Raw genomic sequence first — 22,281 nt, 5'->3', positions numbered from 1 at the left:
CTCCAAGAGTGGAGCCTCTGTTTCCCCCCAGTCCTGTTGAAGCTGTTCAATCAAATCCCGCTAGCCTTCAAAGTCTGATTCTCTGGAAATTTCTCCTCCCGTTGCCGGACCCCCAGGTCGGGAAGCCTGACATGGGGCTCAGAGCCTTCACTCCAGTGGGTGGACTTCTGTAGTATAATTGTTCTCCAGTTTGTGAGTCACCCACCCAGTGGTTACGGGATTTGATTTTATTGTGATTGCGCCCCTTCTACTGTCTCATTGCGGCTTCTCCTTTGTCTTTGGCTGTGGGGTGTGTTTTTTGGTGAGTTCCAGTGTCTTCCTGTCAATGACTGTTCAGCAGTTAGTTGTGATTCTGGTGCTCTTGCAAGATGGAGTGAGTGCACGTCCTTCTACTCCGCCATCTTGAACCCAAAGGTCCAATAATTGATATCATATTCTCAATTTCCACGATTTACAAAAGCATTCCTTCACCTTCTTCTGAAAGGCTCCTTAATGCAAGATAGAATATTTCTGTAGATGAAATCTCTTTTATATCATGCCCCTAATTATTCAGATGTATCAGATTTGTTGGATCTTTTAAAATGGATGGTAAGGAGACACAGGCTATTTTCCTGAAAAAAGGTTTTTCATTAAAAACCTTTCATTATTACATCTCATTAATTATATCTGCTGTACGTTTATATTCAGAATATAATATAAACTGTTTTAATAAAATCTGTAGATCACAGAGAGGTCCTTTTAAATAGAAATCAGATTAAGACTCTGGTCTCAACACTCAATTCTTCCCAACACTGAATTTCTCTAAATTTATATTTTATAAGAACTTTTGTCTATAATGTGATAAGTGAGGGTAAGGTTTCCCATCACACTTAGAATATAATTCAGTCTTTCTGGTGACCTACATGGTCCCTGCTACCTCTCAAGCTCAGTCAGTTCCTAGGACTCTCCCCTCTATTGGTTGTTTCCACCAAACTAGCTTCCTTGATGATTCCTCAAACACACCAGGTACATTTCAGTCTCAGGGCCTTTGTCCTTCTGTTTCTCTGCCTGAAATGGCTTTCCTCTGGAAGTTGTATAGCTCATTCTCTTTCTACTTAAGTGCCACCTGTCCAAGAGGCTTTTCTTCACCAATTCCCCATGCCTGCCATCACTCTATATTTTCACTCTGCTGATTATTCTTCAAAATCCTTACCACTATCTGATATTATAAAACATATTTGTTAATTTGTTTATTTGTCTTCAGCACTAGAATGTAATATTAATGAGAGTAGGGGCTTGTTTCATTTATTATTCTATCCACAGCACTGAAAATTGCACATTGTAGGCACTCAAAATATTTGTTGAATGAAGAAATGGATGAATATAACCATAAAAAATTCTAATTTACATAAAAATAATGCAATTAAAATATACTAATTTATCTCTGTACAGGAATTATTTTTAGATTCGTATACAACTCATAACAATAAACCTATTCTTTAGAAAAAAACATAAAAGCAAGTATAAATGAATAAATCTAACTCTTTTAATGACAATCCAATTGACTTGAAAAGTGTTTGATTTTTTTTTCTCAATTGAACTGTAATAGTTTTAAAATCAAGCTGAACTCCATCATTCACAATAGCCAAGACATGGAAACAACCTAAATGTCCATCGACAGAGGAGTGGATAAAGAAGATGTACCTATATACAATAGAATACTACTCAGCCATATAAAAGAATGAAATAATGCCATTTGCAGCAACATGGATGGACCTAGAGATTATCATACTAAGTGAAGTAAGTCAGAAAGAGAAAGACAAATACCATATGATATCACTTATATGTGGAATCTAAAACATGACACAAATGAACTTATCTATGAAACAGACTCACAGACATAGAGAACAGATTTGTGGTTGTTGGGGGTAGGGGGTGGGGGAAGGAAGGGCTGGGAGTTTGGGATGAGCAGATGCAAACCATTATATACAGAATGGATAAACAACAAAGTCCTACTGTATAGCACAGGGAACTGTATTCAATATCCTGTGATAAAGCACAATGGAAAAGAATATGAAAAAGAATGTATATATTTATACATATACTCTCTCTTCCCAGTACCTTAATATACTAATCATTCATTCAACATTCACTTACCACACTGAGAAATACTCACAGTATCTAACCAGCTAAGCCTGTCCTATCACTCAGAAGCTCTCGTCTTTTTTTCAGTTCAAAGTATTAGCTTTATATTTATGTGTAACCTTTTTATTTTTTCCCTCTTCTCCAATAGTAGGTTGTTGACAATTGACTTTTAACCTTTACTGTAAAACTCAGGGTCAAAACTTCCCTTGCAATCTCTACTTAACCACATTTTTCCCCCTGTGGGTTCTGATCCCTCCAAAAATAGAGACAATTCAAATCTCTACTTCCTCTGCCACTGCAGATCCTGTCCCTGAGAGCCTACTATTTAACAGTGTAAATAGGACAAGTAGTTTGCAGAAGAGTGGCTAAGGCAATTTTTTAAATATTTATTTCTTTTTTTAATTAATTTTTATTGGAGTATAGTTGTTTTACAATGTTGTGTTAGCTTCCACTGCACAGCAAAATGAATCAGCCATACATATATATATATATCCCCTCCATTTAGGACACTACAGTGCACTAAGTAGAGTTCCCTGTGCTATACAGTATGTTCCCAGCAGTTGTCTATTTTACACATAGTATCAATAGTATATATGTGTCAATCCCAATCTCCCAATTTGAGGAAAGATCCTGATTCTTCCCCTTCTCCCCCTTCCTTAGAATAAATAGGCTGCTCCATCTCTCCAGAATTTTTTTTTCTCCTAAATGCAGGTGCCAAAGAATGATATGGAATGATACATTTCTTCATTTATTCATTAAAGAAGAACTTAGATAAAAATATTATAGATAATGTGAATAATCTGACAAACCAAATTTTGCATCTTTCTCAATTCTAGGATTCTAACACACTATATTTGGATAAAGAAGATAATTCAAATTAGTTTTAATCTCCTATTAGAGCATTACTGAACTTCCCCACATTCATAATAGCATTTTATACTACAGGCATATTCAATAAAAACCATTCACTGCTTCTCAATGTAGTCAATATATCAATAACTTACAGAATTCAGACTTTTGTTATATTTCCAACCTATGGGCATGCGTGATAGAATATTTTCTTGACTTTTGATAAAATTCTGTTAGTCAAATATAAGAAAATATTTCTTTGACAATTATCAGCACATTTTCAATGTTTATGAGGTTAAACATCTGGTGAAAGCGTTAGCATACATGATGGGTCCTTTTCTAAAATAAAAAAGGAGATGAGTTGACAAGACACTTTCTCAGAAATCCCGTATTTTCTCCATAGCCTTGATGTCTGCAATTCCAGGAGCTGCAACAAGATAGGGCCTCGCCAGGTACTCTGAATGGCACAGTACCTTGTGACCCAGCAATGTTTGAATAATTTTCATCTCATGAGAAGTATCAATATTTACAATAGTAAAAACAAAAATTAGAAAACATATGAAGGTCCAATCTGGATGGCTGAAATAAATAACAGTACTGCCATACAATGTCACCAGACTTTACACGTGATGATGTCACTTTATACCCTTCAAATAGAGAGATGGCTGTAGAAACTGTTCAGTGAAAACAGAAGATGGCAAAATATCATGCATGGTTTGAGTCCATTTTTGCAAAAAGATGTGAGTATATGTAGAAAAGAATATATCTCACATTTATAACAGTGGCTTTCTATGAATGACAGGATTTAGTTCATTTTTTATTTCTGCTTTATAATTGTATAGCGTTTAACTCTTTGTAATTACCATATTTCTTTATTTTTAGAAACAAATGCAAGAGGTGCATTTGTATTTCTGAAAAATAAGGCATTTCTTCCCAAGCAGAAAAAACAAATATCCATTTTGATTTTCAAAACACCCTGGACATCCTCTTAGAGCGCTTATCACATTAAATCAGTTATTTGATTACAGTCATCTCCCTCGCTATCTGCAGGGGATTGATTCCAGCACCTGCCAAGGATATCAAAGCCCACCAAGCTCAAGTCCAGTAGTGGGCCCTCACATCTGCAGTTTCCACATATGCAGACACTGAAGGCCAACTGTATTTATTGAAAAAAATTCCCATGTAAGCGAACCTGTGCAGTTAAAACCCACGTTGTTCAAGGGTCAACCTCACTTAGTTTTCCTGGCCAAACTATAAGCTCCTATAAGAGCAGTTATTACTTTCCACCAACACTGCTCTGTGTTTAGCACATGGCACATTACAGATGCTCAACTGATTTTGACTGCCTATTTGGCTTCTTACTTTCATCCACTGTCCCCTTCCTCCCCTACCTGGCTCTAGTTGAATTACCTTCACCTCTGTCAGGTGCCATAATGTCTTTAAGATACCATGGGGCAAAAGCTGAAGTGTGTGCAGATATCACAATGAAAAATAATTTGGGGTCAAAGAGATGTCATTTGGCAAAGTAAGTTGAGCCACTACTAGAATCTCTCTCTAAATACTGACCTACATATGTACAGTAACACTAAAATAATGGAAGCTGAGGGTGCAAGATGGTCTGGGGAGGTAGAAAGTACTGGATTTAGTAGTGGAGGGTCTCTATGAGACGAGCACTTGAAGAGCCATTTCAGCTGAACTACAGCAAAGAGCTGGCATCTCTCTGTTGTGCTTCTTTGGTATTACGCTGAAAACCTGACAATTTCTAGCCTGTAACATAACAAGTGGAACTAAGATTTATATTTAGTAGTTTATATTCATATTTAGTAGTTAGCTCACTTTATGGAATTTTGGAAGTTCAACTAAGTTTCTGCTAGCAACAACCTCCTTACCGCCCCTCAGAAATTAGGGGGCTCATTCCACATCCTGCCTCGCTAATGCCTGCTAGGGTTCCCAGTCCGCACACTCCCTTCCTTCCAGGAGAGATTCCAGGATATCCCTATTGGAGGAAATTAAGGGAAGCATTCTGGTTGGAAATGGGAACTAGGGTGCTTGCTTTGAAGCCACACGTGCAGAGCAGGGATATTGTTTTCACACCTAGAGTTTTTGGTTTTACACGGGTAGTTCAGTGGTTAGGAGCACTAAATGGCTGCCCGCCTTCATTTCCTAACTCTGCTACTTAGTGGCGGTATCATATTGGGCAAATTACTTACCTTTCTGCACCTAACTTTTCCATTTGTGGAAATGCAAATAACAATATTACATTCCTAAGAAGGTTGTTGTGAGGAGTATATGGACAAAGTATCTAAAAAAAAAAAGTGCCTAGGGAGTCCCGGCGCGCCTCCTGGCTGCACGCAGAGCTGCAGGGACGCGGGTCTGAGCTCCGGAAAGCTGTGCTCCGAGCCGGAGCCACTTCGGGGAGGCGATCCTGGTCCGCGCCCTGAGGGCAGTCCCGGGAGAGAATCCATTGGAGAATGTTTCAAGATGTAGAACCCTTATATGTGAAGTGTCCCAAATGAAGTTGGAGCATCCACATTGAAATTTCTTCGTGTTGTGGAATTGAAGACTGCTACTGGAAAGCTGCATCATGAGCTGCTTGGGCTTCTAAAGTGTCCAGTGGATTTTTAATTACATAAGCCGTGTGGATGAAAGGCTCTTGGTGCTCCAGCCAGGCATCAGGGCTGTGCCTCTGAGGTGGGAGAGCCAACTTCAGGACACTGGTCCACAAGAGACCTCCCAGCTCCACGTAATACCAAACGGCGAAAATCTCTCAGAGATCTCCATCTCAACATCAAGACCCAGCTTCACTCAACGACCAGCAAGCTACAGTGCTGGACACCCTATGCCAAACAACTAGCAAGACAGGAACACAGCCCCATCCATTAACAGAGAGGCCGCCTAAAATCATAATAAGGCCACAGACACCCCAAAACACACCACCAGACGTGGACGAGCCCACCAGAAAGACAACATCCAGCCTCATCCACCAGAACACAGGCACTAGTTCCCTCCACCAGGAAACCTACACAACCAACTGAACCAGCCTTAGCCACTGGGGATAGATACCAAAAACAACGGGAACTACGAACCTGCAGCCTGTGAAAAGGAGACCCCAAACACAGTAAGACAAGCAAAATGAGAAGACAGAAAAACACACAGCAGATGAAGGAGCAGGGTCAAAACACACCAGACCTAACAAATGAAGAGGAAATAGGTAGTCTACCCGAAAAAGAATTCAGAATAATGATAGTAAGGATGATCCAAAATCTTGGAAATAGAATAGACAAAATGCAAGAAACATTTAACAAGGACGTAGAAGAACTAAAGAGGAACCAAGCAACGATGAAAAGCACAATAAATGAAATTAAAAATACTCTAGATGGGATCAATAGCAGAATAACTGAGGCAGAAGAATGGATAAGTGACCTGGAAGATAAAATGGTGGAAATAACTACTGCAGAGCAGAATAAAGAAAAAAGAATGAAAAGAACTGAGGACAGTCTCAGAGACCTCTGGGACAACATTAAACGCACCAACATTCGAATTATAGGGGTCCCAGAAGAAGAAGAGAAAAAGAAAGGGACTGAGAAAATATTTGAAGAGATTATAGTTGAAAACTTCCCTAATATGGGAAAGGAAATAGTTAATCAAGTCCTGGAAGCACAGAGAGTCCCATACAGGATAAATCCAAGGAGAAACACACCAAGACACATATTAATCAAACTATCAAAAATTAAATATAAAGAAAACATATTAAAAGCAGCAAGGGAAAAACAACAAATAACACACAAGGGAATCCCCATAAGGTTAACAGCTGATCTTTCAGCAGAAACTCTGCAAGCCAGAAGGGAGTGGCAGAATATACTTAAAGTGATGAAGGAGAAAAACCTACAACCAAGATTACTCTACCCAGCAAGGATCTCATTCAGATTTGATGGAGAAATTAAAACCTTTACAGACAAGCAAAAGCTGAGAGAGTTCAGCACCACCAAACCAGCTTTACAACAAATGCTAAAGGAACTTCTCTAGGCAAGAAACACAAGAGAAGGAAAACGCCTACAATAACAAACCCAAAACATTTAAGAAAATGGGAATAGGAACATACATATCGATAATTACCTTAAATGTAAATGGATTAAATTCTCCCACCAAAAGACACAGACTGGCTGAATGGATACAAAAACAAGACCCATATATATGCTGTCTACAAGAGAACCACTTCAGACCTAGAGACACATACAGACTGAAAGTGAGGGGATGGAAAAAGATATTCCATGCAAATGGAAATCAAAAGAAAGCTGGAGTAGCAATTCTCATATCAGACAAAATAGACTTTAAAATAAAGACTATTACAAGAGACAAAGAAGGACACTATATAATGATCAAGGGATCGATCCAAGAGGAAGGTATAACAATTGTAAATATTTATGCACCCAACATAGGAGCACCTCAATACATAAGGCAAATACTAACAGCCATAAAAGGGGAAATCGACAGTAACACAATCATAGTAGGGGACTTTAACACCCCACTTTCACCAATGGACAGATCATCCAAAATGAAAATAAATAAGGAAACACAAGCTTTAAATCATACATTAAACAAGATGGACTTAATTGATATTTATAGGACATTCCACCCAAAAACAACAGAATACACATTTTTCTCAAGTGCTCATGGAACATTCTCCAGGATAGATCATATCTTGGGTCACAAATCAAGCCTTGGTAAATTTAAGAAAATTGAAATTGTATCAAGTATCTTTTCCGACCACAACGCTATGAGACTAGATATCAATTACAGGAAAAGATCTGTAAAAAATACAAACACATGGAGGCTACACAATACACTACTTAATAACGAAGTGATCACTGAAGAAATCAAAGGGGAAATCAAAAAATACCTAGAAACAAATGACAATGGAGACACGACGATCCAAAACCTATGGGATGCAGCAAAAGCAGTTCTAAGAGGGAAGTTTATAGCAATACAAGCCTACATCAAGAAACAGGAAACATCTCGAATAAACAACCTAACCTTGCACCTAAAGCAATTAGAGAAAGAAGAACCAAAAAACCCCAAAGCTAGCAGAAGGAAAGAAATCATAAAGATCAGATCAGAAATAAATGAAAAAGAAATGAAGGAAACAATAGCAAAAATCAATGAAACTAAAAGCTGGTTCTTTGAGAAGATAAACAAAATTGATAAACCATTAGCCAGACTCATCAAGAGAAAAAGGGAGAAGACTCAAATCAATAGAATTAGAAATGAAAAAGGAGAAGTAACCACTGACACTGCAGAAATACAAACGATCATGAGAGATTACTACAAGCAACTCTATGCCAATAAAATGGACAACCTGGAAGAAATGGACAGATTCTTAGAAATGCACAACCTGCCAAGACTGAACCAGGAAGACATAGAAAATATGAACAGACCAATCACAAGCACTGAAATTGAAACTGTGATTAAAAATCTTCCAACACACAAAAGCCCAGGACCAGATGGCTTCACAGGCGAATTCTATCAAACATTTAGAGAAGAGCTAACACCTATCCTTCTCAAACTCTTCCAAAATATTGCAGAGGGAGGAACACTCCCCAACTCATTCTACGAGGCCACCATCACCCTGATACCAAAACCAGACAAAGATGTCACAAAGAAAGAAAACTACAGGCCAATATCACTGATGAACATAGATGCAAAAATCCTCAACAAAATACTAGCAAACAGAATCCAACAGCACATTAAAAGGATTATACACCATGATCAAGTGGGGTTTATTCCAGGAATGCAAGGATTCTTCAATATACGCAAATCAATCAACGTGATACATCATATTAACAAATTGAAGGAGAAAAACCATATGATCATCTCAATAGATGCAGAGAAAGCTTTCGACAAAATTCAACACCCATTTATGATAAAAGTCCTGCAGAAAGTAGGCATAGAGGGAACTTTCCTCAACATAATAAAGGCCGTATATGACAAACCCACAGCCAACATTGTCCTCAATGGTGAAAAACTGAAACCATTTCCACTAAGATCAGGAACAAGACAAGGTTGCCCACTCTCACCACTATTATTCAACATAGTTTTGGAAGTGTTAGCCACAGCAATCAGAGAAGAAAAAGAAATAAAAGGAATCCAAATCAGAAAAGAAGAAGTAAAGCTGTCACTGTTTGCAGATGACATGATACTATACATAGAGAATCCTAAAGATGCTACCAGAAAACTACTAGAGCTAATCAATGAATTTGGTAAAGTAGCAGGATACAAAATTAATGCACAGAAATCTCTTGCATTCCTGTATACTAATGATGAAAAATCTGAAAGTGAAATTAAGAAAACACTCCCGTTTACCATTGCAACAAAAAGAATAAAATATCTAGGAATAAACCTACCTAAGGAGACAAAAGACCTGTATGCAGAAAATTATAGGACACTGATGAAAGAAATTAAAGATGATACAAATAGATGGAGAGATATACCATGATCTTGGATTGGAAGAATCAACATTGTGAAAATGACTCTGCTACCCAAAGCAATCTACAGATTCAATGCAATCCCTATCAAACTACCACTGGCATTTTTCACAGAACTAGAACAAAAAATTTCACAATTTGTATGGAAACACAAAAGACCCTGAATAGCCAAAGCAATCTTGAGAACGAAAAATGGAGCTGGAGGAATCAGGCTCCCTGACTTCAGACTATATTACAAAGCTACAGTAATCAAGACAGTTTGGTACTGGCACAAAAACAGAAATATAGATCAATGGAACAGGATAGAAAGTCCAGAGATAAGCCCACACACATATGGTCACCTTATCTTTGATAAAGGAGGCAAGCATATACAGTGGAGAAAAGACAGCCTCTTCAATAAGTGGTGCTGGGAAAATTGGACAGGTACATGTAAAAGTATGAAATTAGAACACTCCCTGACACCATACACAAAAATAAACTCAAAATGGATTAAAGACCTAAGTGTAAGGCCAGACACTATCAAACTCTTAGAGGAAAACATAGGCAGAACACTCTATGACATAAATCACAGCAAGATCCTTTTTGACCCAGCTCCTAAAGAAATGGAAATAAAAACACAAATAAACAAATGGGACCTAATGAAACTTAAAAGCTTTTGCACAGCAAAGGAAACCATAAACAAGACCAAAAGACAACCCTCAGAATGGGAGAAAATATTTGCAAATGAAGCAACTGACAAAGGATTAATCTCCAAGATTTACAAGCAGCTCATGCAGCTCAATAACAAAAAAACAAACAACCCAATCCAAAAATGGGCAGAAGACCTAAATAGACATTTCTCCAAAGAAGATATACAGATTGCCAACAGACACATGAAAGAATGCTCAACATCATTAATCATTAGAGAAATGCAAATCAAAACTACAATGAGGTATCATCTCACACCGGTCAGAATGGCCATCATCAAAAAATCTAGAAACAATAAATGCTGGAGAGGGTGTGGAGAAAAGGGAACACTCTTGCACTGTTGGTGGGAATGTAAATTGATACAGCCACTATGGAGAACAGTATGGAGGTTCCTTAAAAAACTAAAAATAGAACTACCATACGACCCAGCAATCCCACTACTGGGCATATACCCTGAGAAAACCATAATTCAGAAAGAGTCATGCACCAAAATATTCATTGCAGCTCTGTTTACAATAGCCAGGACATGGAAGCAACCTAGGTGTCCATCATCGGATGAATGGATAAAGAAGATGTGGCACATATATACAATGGAATATTACTCAGCCATAAAAAGAAATGAAATGGAGGTGTTTGTAATGAGGTGGATGGAGTTAGAGTCTGTCATACAGAGTGAAGTAAGTCAGAAAGAGAAAAAGAAATACAGTATGCTAACACATATATATGGAATCTAAGGAAAAAAAAAAAAAAAGGTCATGAAGAACCTAGTGGCAAGATGGGAATAAAGACACAGACCTACTAGAGAATGGACTTGAGGATATGGGGAGGGGGAGGGGTGAGATGTGACAGGGTGAGAGAGTGTCATGGACATATATACACTACCAAATGTAAAACAGATAGCTAGTGGGAAGCAGCCGCATAGCACAGGGAGATCAGCTCGGTGCTTTGTGACCAGCTAGAGGGGTGGGATAGGGAGGGTGGGAGGGAGGGAGATGCAAGAGGGAAGAGATATGGGAACATATGTATATGTATAACTGATTCACTTTGTTATAAAGCAGAAGCTAACACACCATTGTAAAGCAATTATACTTCAATAAAGATGTTTAAAAAAAAAAAAAACCATATGGGGAAAAAAAAAAAAAAGTGCCTAGTACATGGTAAATGCCATGTAAGTGTTCACCCTTGATAATATTTACTTAGATTGCATGTTGTAAAAAGTGTATGTTTTAAAACATCGTATACAGGTACATATATATGTACATAAAAATGTTTATATATATTATATATGTATATATAGATATCTTATAGAAACATTTTTAAAAGGAGAGATTGAGGATGATTATCAGGAAAGGAAGCACTGAAAGTTCTTCCAAGCACTTCTTGGCATCATCGCTTTTCCCTCTTTGTGCTATAGACATAGGATCCTTTCTCAACTCTTTGTACCTCCTTGTGTCCCCTGCTAATTATCTCTGCTACCAGCAACCATTCTTCCCCTCAGGTCATAGCCTGGAACCTCTCACCTCTCATTGCAGCCTGGATGCCTGCAATGGATTCTGTACATCCCTCTGTCTCTATCTTAACCAACGTCAACTCAATCATTGTCTCCCTCTGGTAATTATTTACTAAAGACGAAGATTCATGAAACACCCGTTTTGTGTCCCTGTGTGACTCGTAATCAATTCCCACCAACCTCCTTACCTGATTGACACTGCATAATTTCCCAGAAATTTGGAACTTTCCTAGATTGTATTTCTTTTTGAGATTCTGCATGAAAGGGCCAAGTTATTTTATATTTTTTAGGGGTCATACACATAACTTCTAGAGCAAGAAATTTTTTTGTTTTTAATATGTAAAAAGACAATTTTCTTATACTGGTATTTCAAAGCTGGGAGTATTGCTTGGATAGTTGTAAATATGAATGTAAGTATCTTAACCTATATTTTCTAAATTCCTAGGTTACGTGTAGGGATCACAATTAGGCATCCCTTCTCCCATTAGGCCTCAGAGTTAAATTTTAAAATCAACACATGGTTATGGTCAGGTATGTATCTGTGAGCAAACTGTTCACAGATTGAAGTTTTTGACGATAAACGCGGTGCTAACATTAATGAGAAAGCCAAGCTGAGGAGAGTCTGGCAGACATGGAACAGACGAATCAGAGTAACAAACACTGACAGTGTTCCTGTAACTCCTAGCCATGAAGAAGCTGCCCTGAGAAACAGATGGTGGTATGTGGCAGATACATCCCTTATTGACAGGTAATCCTGCCAGGCGCAGCCTATCCTGTTTCCTTCGAACTCTGGAAGCATATAACTCTCCTTGCCATGACAATGTGACATCAGCCAAACTTCTGATTTAGATTCTCAGATAGTTTTCTGTAACAGTTAGAGGATGCACTGGTCAGGCCAAAGCAAGCAGCCCGCAAACTTAAAAATTACCTACATATTTTATTTAAATTAGTAGTCTGGCAACCCAGTTTATTTTCCAATGTCAGTATTTTCACATCTTAGTTTCTGGATTTCAAAACAGAGAGCCAGACCCTAGACTATAATAATTTCACTAAATTAATGTAGATCTGTGAGAAATTCTCATAGAGAATTGATGAGTTACCATGCATCTGTATTCAAATATTTATAAGATAATGTTTCCCAAATTGTAGATGAGAAATGTTAGGAAATATAGAAGAATTACAAAGGTTAATGTGAAAAAAAGAAGATTAATGATTTCTAAACTGGGTGTAGGTGAAATAAATCAACGATTTGTTTTGCATATCTTAGATTTCCTTTCCATACTCCTTTCTTGCCAGTACGTGGGGAGCCCAAATTCTAAGAGGGAGAATGGAAGTGCCAAATGGCACACAGTTGTATGAAGGGGTGACACTGGTAAAACAAACTAAGAGCTCCCTATATGGAAATCTAACGTGGAACATCAGTTGTGGCCAGAATTAAGGATACCATCGATTGAAAATATCCAAGAATTATCTCTGTAAAATTTGAACCTTTAACATGGAAAGAATTCTAACAAATTTCAGATATATGAAATCTATAAGATACCCTCATAATTTTAAATTTTAAATTTTAAATTTTAAATTCTCTTCTCGAATAAAAACATTAATTTCCCATTGAATGACCTGCTTTGCATTTTTTTTTTCCACTCATTCACACAGCGCAAATTTATAGAACATCCACTGAATTCTAAGAGCCAGGCTGGACAATTGGACTGGAACCACAGGATACAATCTTTCTCTTTGTGTGGAGTTCACTCACATCAAGGTATCTGTTCACTGAGGTACAAACCAAGGACAGGCTCCTGTGTCAGCCTTGTCCCGACTCTGTGAACCAGGCCACGCCACAGCCTACCTTGAGCTATGACAATCACATGTGTGTTTTAATCTCCCTCCCCCTCTCCCGCTTCTTACTCATCTTCTCTTCCCCCAACCCTCTCCCTCCCCCTCCCCCTCCCCCTCCTCTTCCTTTCCCCCTCCCCCTCCTCTTTCTTCTCCTCTTCTGTCCCCTCCCCTTCCTCCTTCTCTTTCTTTTCTTCTTTGGTATGCAGTCTTCTTTTTGAGGATTCACCTCCACCACACACGTCTGCCAGGCGTATAATTCTTTTAAATACGTGTGTCCTTAATATCTCCCAGGGGTTTGAATGGGTTCACAAGTTTTACAGAAATAGTTTAGTTTTTAAATTTTAATGATAATTTTATTTTCATGATAATATAAAAGGAAACATTTTGCAGTAATAATTCATAACTTAAATGTTTTTTTCATTTAGTTTTACAGAATATATTTCAGCTTCTTCAATTATTTTTTTTCAAACTGAGATCCTTAGCACCCAGTAGGGACCCAAGGACATAGTCTAAGGCATCCATAAAAATGGGTCCCTCAGAAATACTACTCTGAATCTAAACAAATGATTCCATCCTCTGCCCTAAAGAAGTTGCTTACTTAACTAAAACTAAATGCATGGAATTACACTGCAGAAACTAGTCTTTAATCTGATGCTATCTATGGTTCCAGCACAAATTGAAGACAAGGATGAGATGGGTTCTTAAGGAAACAGAAAAGATTACCAGGTTTTTCTGACATTCACATATTGAATACCGTGAATTTGTATAATATCACTTGTTCAGCTCTTTATATACAGAAAAAATCCAAGGTTCAATAAAATGGCTTAAAATTCATCCCTGCTAGTACTGCTCTTCATTGCCAAGGAAAAGTTGTTGATTATTTGCCAGAAAAATATCTTCATGCTTTTTTAAAACCACGAACAGATTTTAAACATGAAGTGTAAGTCAAAGGTTATTCAGCCAGCTGTTTAGAGGTATGAATCTATAAAGGAAATTTCTCTTCCATATTTGAGTTCTACTCAGTTTAATTTGGGTAGGCCTGTTGAAATAGGAAGTCTGAAGAAAAGTATTGATGAGAAAATGTCTATCCTACCCTTAGAGCCACGCTTACAGCTTGTTAGTCCTGAATCTGGGCATATGACAGAGGATATGAATGTTGAAAGGATATTATATTCCTATCCCTCTCTCCCCCAGGGTGTGCTGAAAAGAAAGGCAGTGGATGTCACGCAGATTCAGTGGGAGGCTTGAACCCTTTCCAGAGTCCCCAGACACCATGGTTCTGAAAGTGTCAAACTTTTAATTCTAGGTTGCCTTCCTCACCCTAACACAGGACAACAATTTCTTGAAAACAGATTTTTAAGTTCCCTCCCTGTTTTAGTTCTGACCGTACAACTTATAAAATATTGCTTCATGATATATGTGTATTTGCATTTAAAGTTAGGAAGTCATTCACTTACCATGATAAATTAGATACAGACATTGTAGCGATTTCTGGAGGAGTCTTGTGGCACAGTCTTCTCTTGGTTTCAGAGTAGGGAATGAGTAGATCAAGCAGACAAGGCCGCCGGGAATTTTAGCTTGGCTACCGCAATGATGCAGAAACCACTTAGTTACTCACAGTTTGAGAAGACCTGGAAAGAAAAGGAAGAAAATGATATCTTTAGTACCTGATCTATATAACTTTTCACAGATTTATTTCATCCAGGTCAATAGTTTTGTCATGGTGTAAGTCACACAAAAGAAAATACGAATTTTTTCTTAAAATATAAGACATGTCATAAACCAAAGAAAATTAAATCGAGTTTGTGATGAGCTGAATGCTTTTTCTTGAAAATAAATTGAAAGGTTAATAAAATGTTAATTCCCTGAAGTAGAGAATACAAGGAGGGAAGAGAATATATTTTTTAGAGGCACTGAATTTTTTCCCCATAGGGTTAATCAATTATGCTTTCTAAATCAGTTTTATATACTTGTGATAAAAAGATCAGATCAAGATCTTGATTAGTCAGTAGCAGATACTGAAAAAAAAAGTTCCTTGGCACAAATTGTTGTCATATCCAAAGCTTTAATAAAAAATCGTTCATTACTATATCTGAGCAAATGAGAATTTATAATGAGCAACACATGGGAGGTAAGCAGTGTGTTTTTACATAACAACAGTTCCACACACTTTTTTGCAGCATATACTGTGTACAGTGTTCTATGATCTTGAACCAAAAATTTTCTGAGGGTGCAATTAATTCCATGATACTATTTTAGGCACTTTCATTAGTTCAGGTCATTAATCCAGTAGTGTTAACAAACATTCATTGAACATATACTATGTGCATTTAGTCTATCCTAAGTACAGCTCAGGGATAAAGATAAATGGCACATGAATAAGACATTGTTCCTGCCCTCAAAAAAAGTTTTATGTAAAAAAGATACTTGTAATAAAATAGGATAAGAAAGGTTTACACCGAGTACATGGGAGCACAGAAGAGGGGCTTCCAATCCATTCAAGAGATTTGGGAAGGATTTCTAAAGAAAACATGCCCCACACTACTACCACTAGGTTTGGCTGCAAGTTTCAAAAACAAATCTTGAGTCTTAACAAGTCCAAGGTGCATACAGCAACTCCGTGGACACCAGAGATGTAGGCTCCTTTTTTGTTGTTTCATCAGTCTCAACACGTGGTTCCCCATCATGCTCCAAGTGGCTGCCGAGCCCAGGGAGTGTGTCTGCATCCAGCCAGCAGAAAATAGGAAGAGGGAAAGAAGGATGCACCCTAAAATTTACTCATGAAATTTCTACTTTCATTTCATTCACTGGAGTGTAGCCACATGACCACTCCTATTCTAAGGGAGACTGGAAAATGCAGCCATTATCCTAGGCAGCCATCTGTCCAACCACAAACCAAGGTGCCTATTAGAAAGGAAGAGGGGGGAAGTGGGTCTTGTGAGAAAACTAGCACTGTCTGCCATCATGTGTGAGACTCTGTGACCTTTACCCCCAATATTTTATGATGCTGCACCTACTGCAAAGTGACAAACATGGGACAGAGGGGAAGTGGAATTGATCCATTGTTCACTGGTAATTTTACATATTTGATATGTAATTTTAAATATCAAACTTCTTCAGTTTTCTTAAGTCATTCCTAGAATCAACAAAATGTTTTTTGTGCCCTACTATTTACAAGGCCCTAACTAAGTACTAAGGACACAAAGATGAATAAAATATAGTCTTTGCTCACAAAGAATTCACTGTCTAACACAGATTCCATCACGTAAAAAATAAAACAAAATAAAATGCATGCTGAAAATCGTTGTGTACGTTCAAAGGCATACAAGAAGCTATAGTGGAATAGAGAAAGTACCATAATTCTAACGGATTCTAATTTTAATAGACCCTGCCTGCTTGTGACGTAAGCAGCTAGAAAGTCCGTATCTTAAAGCATCTTACAGTCCAAGAAACTTTCAAGTCCATCCTGCCCTTGGGTAATTGTTAACACATATGGGCTTACATCTATTAAGGATATGGGAACCCCAAATTCTGCTCCCCAAACCGGTAACTGCAAACTCTCACAATCTGTATTACCTGATTCTTATCAAGGGTTTGGTTACCACCCCTCCCCTCCCCCCAAAAAAGTATGTAATACTGTCTGACACAATTCATCCTTCTAGATATTCTTAATTCTATCTTTAGAGAAACGTATGTCTGGATGTTATTATTTTAATACCTAACTAAATTACTTTTACTGAATTATACTTTGGTGTTTGGCCAAGAGTTTGCACTGAGGGACATCATTGAAGAAAATAATAAGTAAACAAGCAAAAACCAGGCCTGTGATATCAGCTATTAGGTATCAGCTAATAGCTATCAGCTATTAGGTGAAACATCAGCCAACACAAAAATATTGCCCTCACAAGTACTCAATGGAAAAATGTGTCAGATCTCAACACCGGGAAAACCGTTGTCCTAAATGTCTGGTTTGCTTCAATCTGGTTTGCTTGAACCCTATTCAACAACAGGGGCACATTATTGCAACTTATGCTTATTTCTTTGAGCTTTGAAACAAGTTTATGATATTTCTTTAAGAACTATATAAGGCCTTGAGGTCTGCTTTTTTAGTGCTAATCCATTTTTGCATTTTTGCCAACTTTAATTTTTAACCTGTTTTTGATAAACACACACACGTATACACACTATATTTATGTAAATACATATAAAACCATCCCCAACTCTATTTTAGAGTGAGAAAGGGCATAACAAAGACCACAGTTCCAGATATGTTTGCTTCTGCAAAATTAAGAAATAACATGCAAAGAAATTTGATCCAGGATCTTTGATCAAGCCATATGAAACTGTTGTTTTTGTAGGTCAAAAATGGTCAAATATTGTCGGTGTACATGGTACTACTTAATGTAAGTGAAGAGTCGACCAAGACAGACTCTTATCATTCCCTTCAGTCTGACTAAACTTTAGACAGGCTTTTTCTTGACTGTGGGCCGCTGACATCCCCTTTCTTAGAGCATTCACCTTAGAAAAATTGCCATCGTAAATTCATTCTCTGCCCTTCTTCCAGCCTCTGGCCAGTTTTACAACCCAGGAATGTTCTTCTCCAGGACCTGAGAGCCATCCCTTTGAAATGTAACTGTAAAGGGAGATAGCACTCTATTGCCCACTCTCTGTGGGAGGACAGGAGCCTAACTTGCATAAGTACCAATCAGCAAAGACAGATGCCTAATCACGTTGACCAACCTCCCCCTAATATCCTCCAGTACTTTTCTACTAGCTCATCCCAGCACTTAAAAACCTTCCTGCCTTTTGTTTCAGCAGAGTTGAGTTCAGTCTCTCTTCCCTATTGCAATAGTCTTGAATTAACTCTGTCTGGTTCATTTTTCTTTGAGAGAGTTTTTGTTGTTGTTGTTGTTGTTTTATCTATCTATCTATTTATGGCTGCATTGGGTCTTCGTTGCTGCACGCAGGCTTCCCCTAGTTGCAGCGAGCTGGGGCTACTCTTCTTTGCAGTGTGCAGGCTTCTCATTGTGGTGGCTTCTCTTGTTGCAGAGCACGGGCTCTAGGCGCGCAGGCTTCAGTAGTTGCGGCACACAGGCTCAGTAGTTGTGGCTTGAGGGCTCTAGAGCACAGGCTCAGTAGTTGTGGCGCACGGGCTTAGTTGCCCCGCGGCATGTGGGATCCTCCCAGACCAGGGATCAAACCCGTGTCCCCTGCACTGGCCGGCAGATTCTTAACCACTGCACCACAGGGAAGTCTCTGTTTGCATTTTTATGATGCAGAGTTTTTCAAAGGCCTTGTTAGTGGGCTTGTTATTCTCTTAAATGACATTTAAACGATTCATTGCTTATCAGTGCAAACGTTCCAGAGGAAATATCTTTATGATCTTCAGGCAAGTTTAAATTTTCTGTTTATTGTGATGATTCACAATCTTTATACTAATCCCAATACCAGTCTCCACACTGAAGTATGAATTTATAGCTTTCAGCCAAAATTCTAGCATTACTAAGAGCCACATTCTGCCCCTTTGTCAAAAGGGAAAAAGAGTATGTCTTTATGGCTATAGAAATGTTTCAAAATATATGGAATGATTTGACTTTCCCTGAATGCCCAGCCAGGATTGTAAGTTATAAGCAAATGCACAATTGTACTCTTTAGGTTACTCTTTTAGCACAATGTTAAGGAAAATGGTATGTGAATTTAATACAAGACCCTTCACTTGGCAGATTCATTAAAAATGTGAATAATATTTGAACAAAACAGTGGATTATTGGGATTATACTTTATCAAAATAATTCTTTTAATCATTTTATTCATGAATAAGATTCTAGGCTTCAAATCCAGCTGAAAGGAATACTATATTCTCATATGTTCATTTAGTTGAAATTACTTTACCATTTAGTTATATAGCATTAAAGAATTTTTGTAAAGTGATTTGACTTAAGCAAAAGAAGTGTTTTCATAACCTAGTCCATAAATACAGATACTTTTGTATCTTTAAGATGTTAAAATTCCATGAGTATCACTTTAAGCAATCTACTATACAATAAAAGTATGTTTTTATATATCCCATACTTAAGACAGTAAACCTATAAAAAGTACTTGGAATAGGAAAGGAAAACGATTAAGCGTTTTTGACCATAAACACTATTGCGTGTACATAAGTGAATCACATTGCTTTGCCTAGAGAAAAGAGAGCTTGGAGCTCAGAGGTGATACTAAACATTATAGGATAATTTCAAACTGGGTGAGACCATTGGATTTTGTTTAAATGATGTATTGTGCAGGTAATGAGGTACACATTATATACTCTAATTCCACTAAAGGCATTATAAGAAATAATAGGCATAAAGTGAAGAATAAAATGCATTAAGGATAGAAAGAATATTTTTATGCCAAAGATTCAAAATAAATGTTAGCAAAGAGAATTAGAATATTAGAATATTTTGAATATTTTGAGTTTTACAGAGTGGCTTCCTCTTTATTATCACATCGAATCAAAGGCCTTTTCCTTGCTTTCTGGTCCCCCTATAAACTAACACTGATATTTTCCAAACCCAGATTCCCTACCTCTGGTTGAGCTTGTTTGCTTACAGTGCTCATTCCTAAGCCCTGACTGTACTACAAAGTTCCGATTCTTCTCCGTGGCCTGATGTTTTCTTTCCCCTCTAATTGCATGTATCCAAATTCTTCAAGGATCAATACAAGGCCCACATATCCTGTGAATTCTGGGCTCATAGTTTCAGATATCTCTGATCTCCCCTCTTCCCCTCTTTCTGAACTAACCTACATCCAGTTTAGCAATTAAAATATATTGAGCATTAAAATGTATACATAACTTTTCATGTATATGCTATTTTTACTTGCTTAAATAAACCATAATTTTGCAAAGGTCAGGAATTGCCTTTTATGTCTAAAAGTATCAAGTATTCTCCAGGTGTTAATAAACTAGTGGACAAAATGCAATGCCTTAGCAGCAATATGATTTGAATGACTGAAAAATAACAGTTCGAACATTAACTTTTTTTCTTAGTTTATTCTCTTATTTGTATTACCAATTTCAGGACCTCCAGGGCTTCAGGAGAATATAAGTTAATCTTTATCCTTAAAGAGATATCCTATGGATTTCTATCTATATCAAACTCTCTCTTTCTCTCTATCTACTATAGGTAGCCTACATACACACGTTTTTCCTGTACCTTGCTTTTTCACATATGTAATTATATGTGCACACTTTTTCTGCGCCTTGCTTTTTCACATATGCACATAATTATATGTCTATATACAATATTTCCTTATCAATTCACATATAGAGATGCCTCATTGCCTTTAAAGATTATAAAGCATTTCATTGAATGGATTTACTCTAATTTATTAGCCTGTCTCATACTGAAGGAGATTCAGTTTGCATCTGATATTCTGCAATTACAAACAATGCTGCAGTGTATATCTATATCTATATCTATCTATCAATCTATCTATCTATCCAGCTATCTATATTACAACGCAGATACATGTTTGTGGATAAATACCTGGAAGTAAGGTTTCTGGGTCAAATCTACACATATTTTTACTTCTGAAAGATACAGGTAAATTGCCTTTCATAGAAGTTGTACCAATTTGCACTCCTACAGGCAGTGTATAAGTTTAATCTTTCTGACATTACTGCTCCTTAGAGTACTAATAAACCTGGTAGATTTTACAAATACACTTCTTGAAGTGTATTCATTGTTCAAAACAGAAATACTGTTCCACATAACCAATTAATCCCTAAGCCTGGTTGATTCTACTTTTGAAATATCTTTGGAACATGTCCACTCTTCTCCATTCATACCACCTCTGTCCACTGTCTTCTGATGCCTGAATAATAACAATGACTTCATAACTAGGTCCCCTTTCTAGTTTAGCCTTCATGCAAAACATTCTCCTGCAGCACACTATGGGCTGAGTGGTCTTCATGGAATGCACTCATTTTCTACATAAGAGCAGTACAGAACACAGAAGTAGAGAGGATGATGCCAGACAAATCTGGGTATAATTTCCATCTATGCTCCTTGCAACTTATGATCTCAGGAAAATTAAGTACATTCTCTTGGTTTTCTTTATTTTTAAAATAGGAGTGTTAATAGTCTTTTTCTCATAAGATTATGGTGAGAATTAAAATAATAATACATAAAAGGCCTTAATATTGTCTGGCACATAGTAAGAGGTGAAAAAATGATAATGGTAATGATGAGGAAGAAGAAGAAGAAAGAGAAGGAGACATTGATCATAACAGATGTCTGTCTCAATACCCTTTAACTGCTCTACTTTGCCCTCATAGTAAAGCCCCAATTCCTTGATATTGTTAGCAAGACTTCGAAGTGATCTGATATCATAGATGGTGTTTCTTCCAAACCTTCCTAATCCTCATTAGGTGTAGCCTTCTGTGTTCCCTCATAATACCTTGTTCTTAATCCATGATAACTTTTAGAAACAGTGGTTTAATTCCTTGATGCGGGTCTATATTTCCTTCTAGATTGTAAATTCCTTGCATAACCTAGTAAACTCAAGGCCTATCACAGTGCCTGAGACAGAGAAGATATGTAATAAATATCTGTTAAAAAAAAAAAGAATAAATGTCTGAAATAAAGAAACGTAAAATTCTACAGAATGCTGAACTAAAAGCAGTGTCTCTTTTCTTTTTAAACTATAAAAATATTATTTCTTTAATTTTGGTCATATTTATAGGTTCCAGACTTGTCAAATGTTATTATTTTTTAAACTGATTTTTTATATTTCTTTGAAACTTGT

At 37.3% G+C, this 22,281-nt stretch overlaps 1 protein-coding gene across 3 annotated transcripts in view; it reads right to left on the bottom strand.

The window, feature by feature from the left end:
- The window catches only part of OXR1 (oxidation resistance 1), a 633,889-nt gene that overhangs the window by 364,617 nt on the left and 246,991 nt on the right, over nucleotides 1–22,281 (bottom strand). For all 3 annotated transcript variants that reach the window (XM_061171297.1, XM_061171296.1, XM_061171299.1), the window contains exon 2: nucleotides 14,949–15,122. In XM_061171297.1, coding sequence (XP_061027280.1) covers nucleotides 14,949–14,971 — 23 coding nt within the window. In that variant the 5' untranslated portion in view covers nucleotides 14,972–15,122. The remainder of the gene's footprint in view (nucleotides 1–14,948; nucleotides 15,123–22,281) is intronic.

Source organism: Eubalaena glacialis, chromosome 17 (genome assembly GCF_028564815.1).
Source record: "Eubalaena glacialis isolate mEubGla1 chromosome 17, mEubGla1.1.hap2.+ XY, whole genome shotgun sequence".
NCBI classification, from domain to species: Eukaryota; Metazoa; Chordata; class Mammalia; order Artiodactyla; family Balaenidae; genus Eubalaena; species Eubalaena glacialis.
This window is presented reverse-complemented; position numbering and strand designations above follow the sequence as displayed.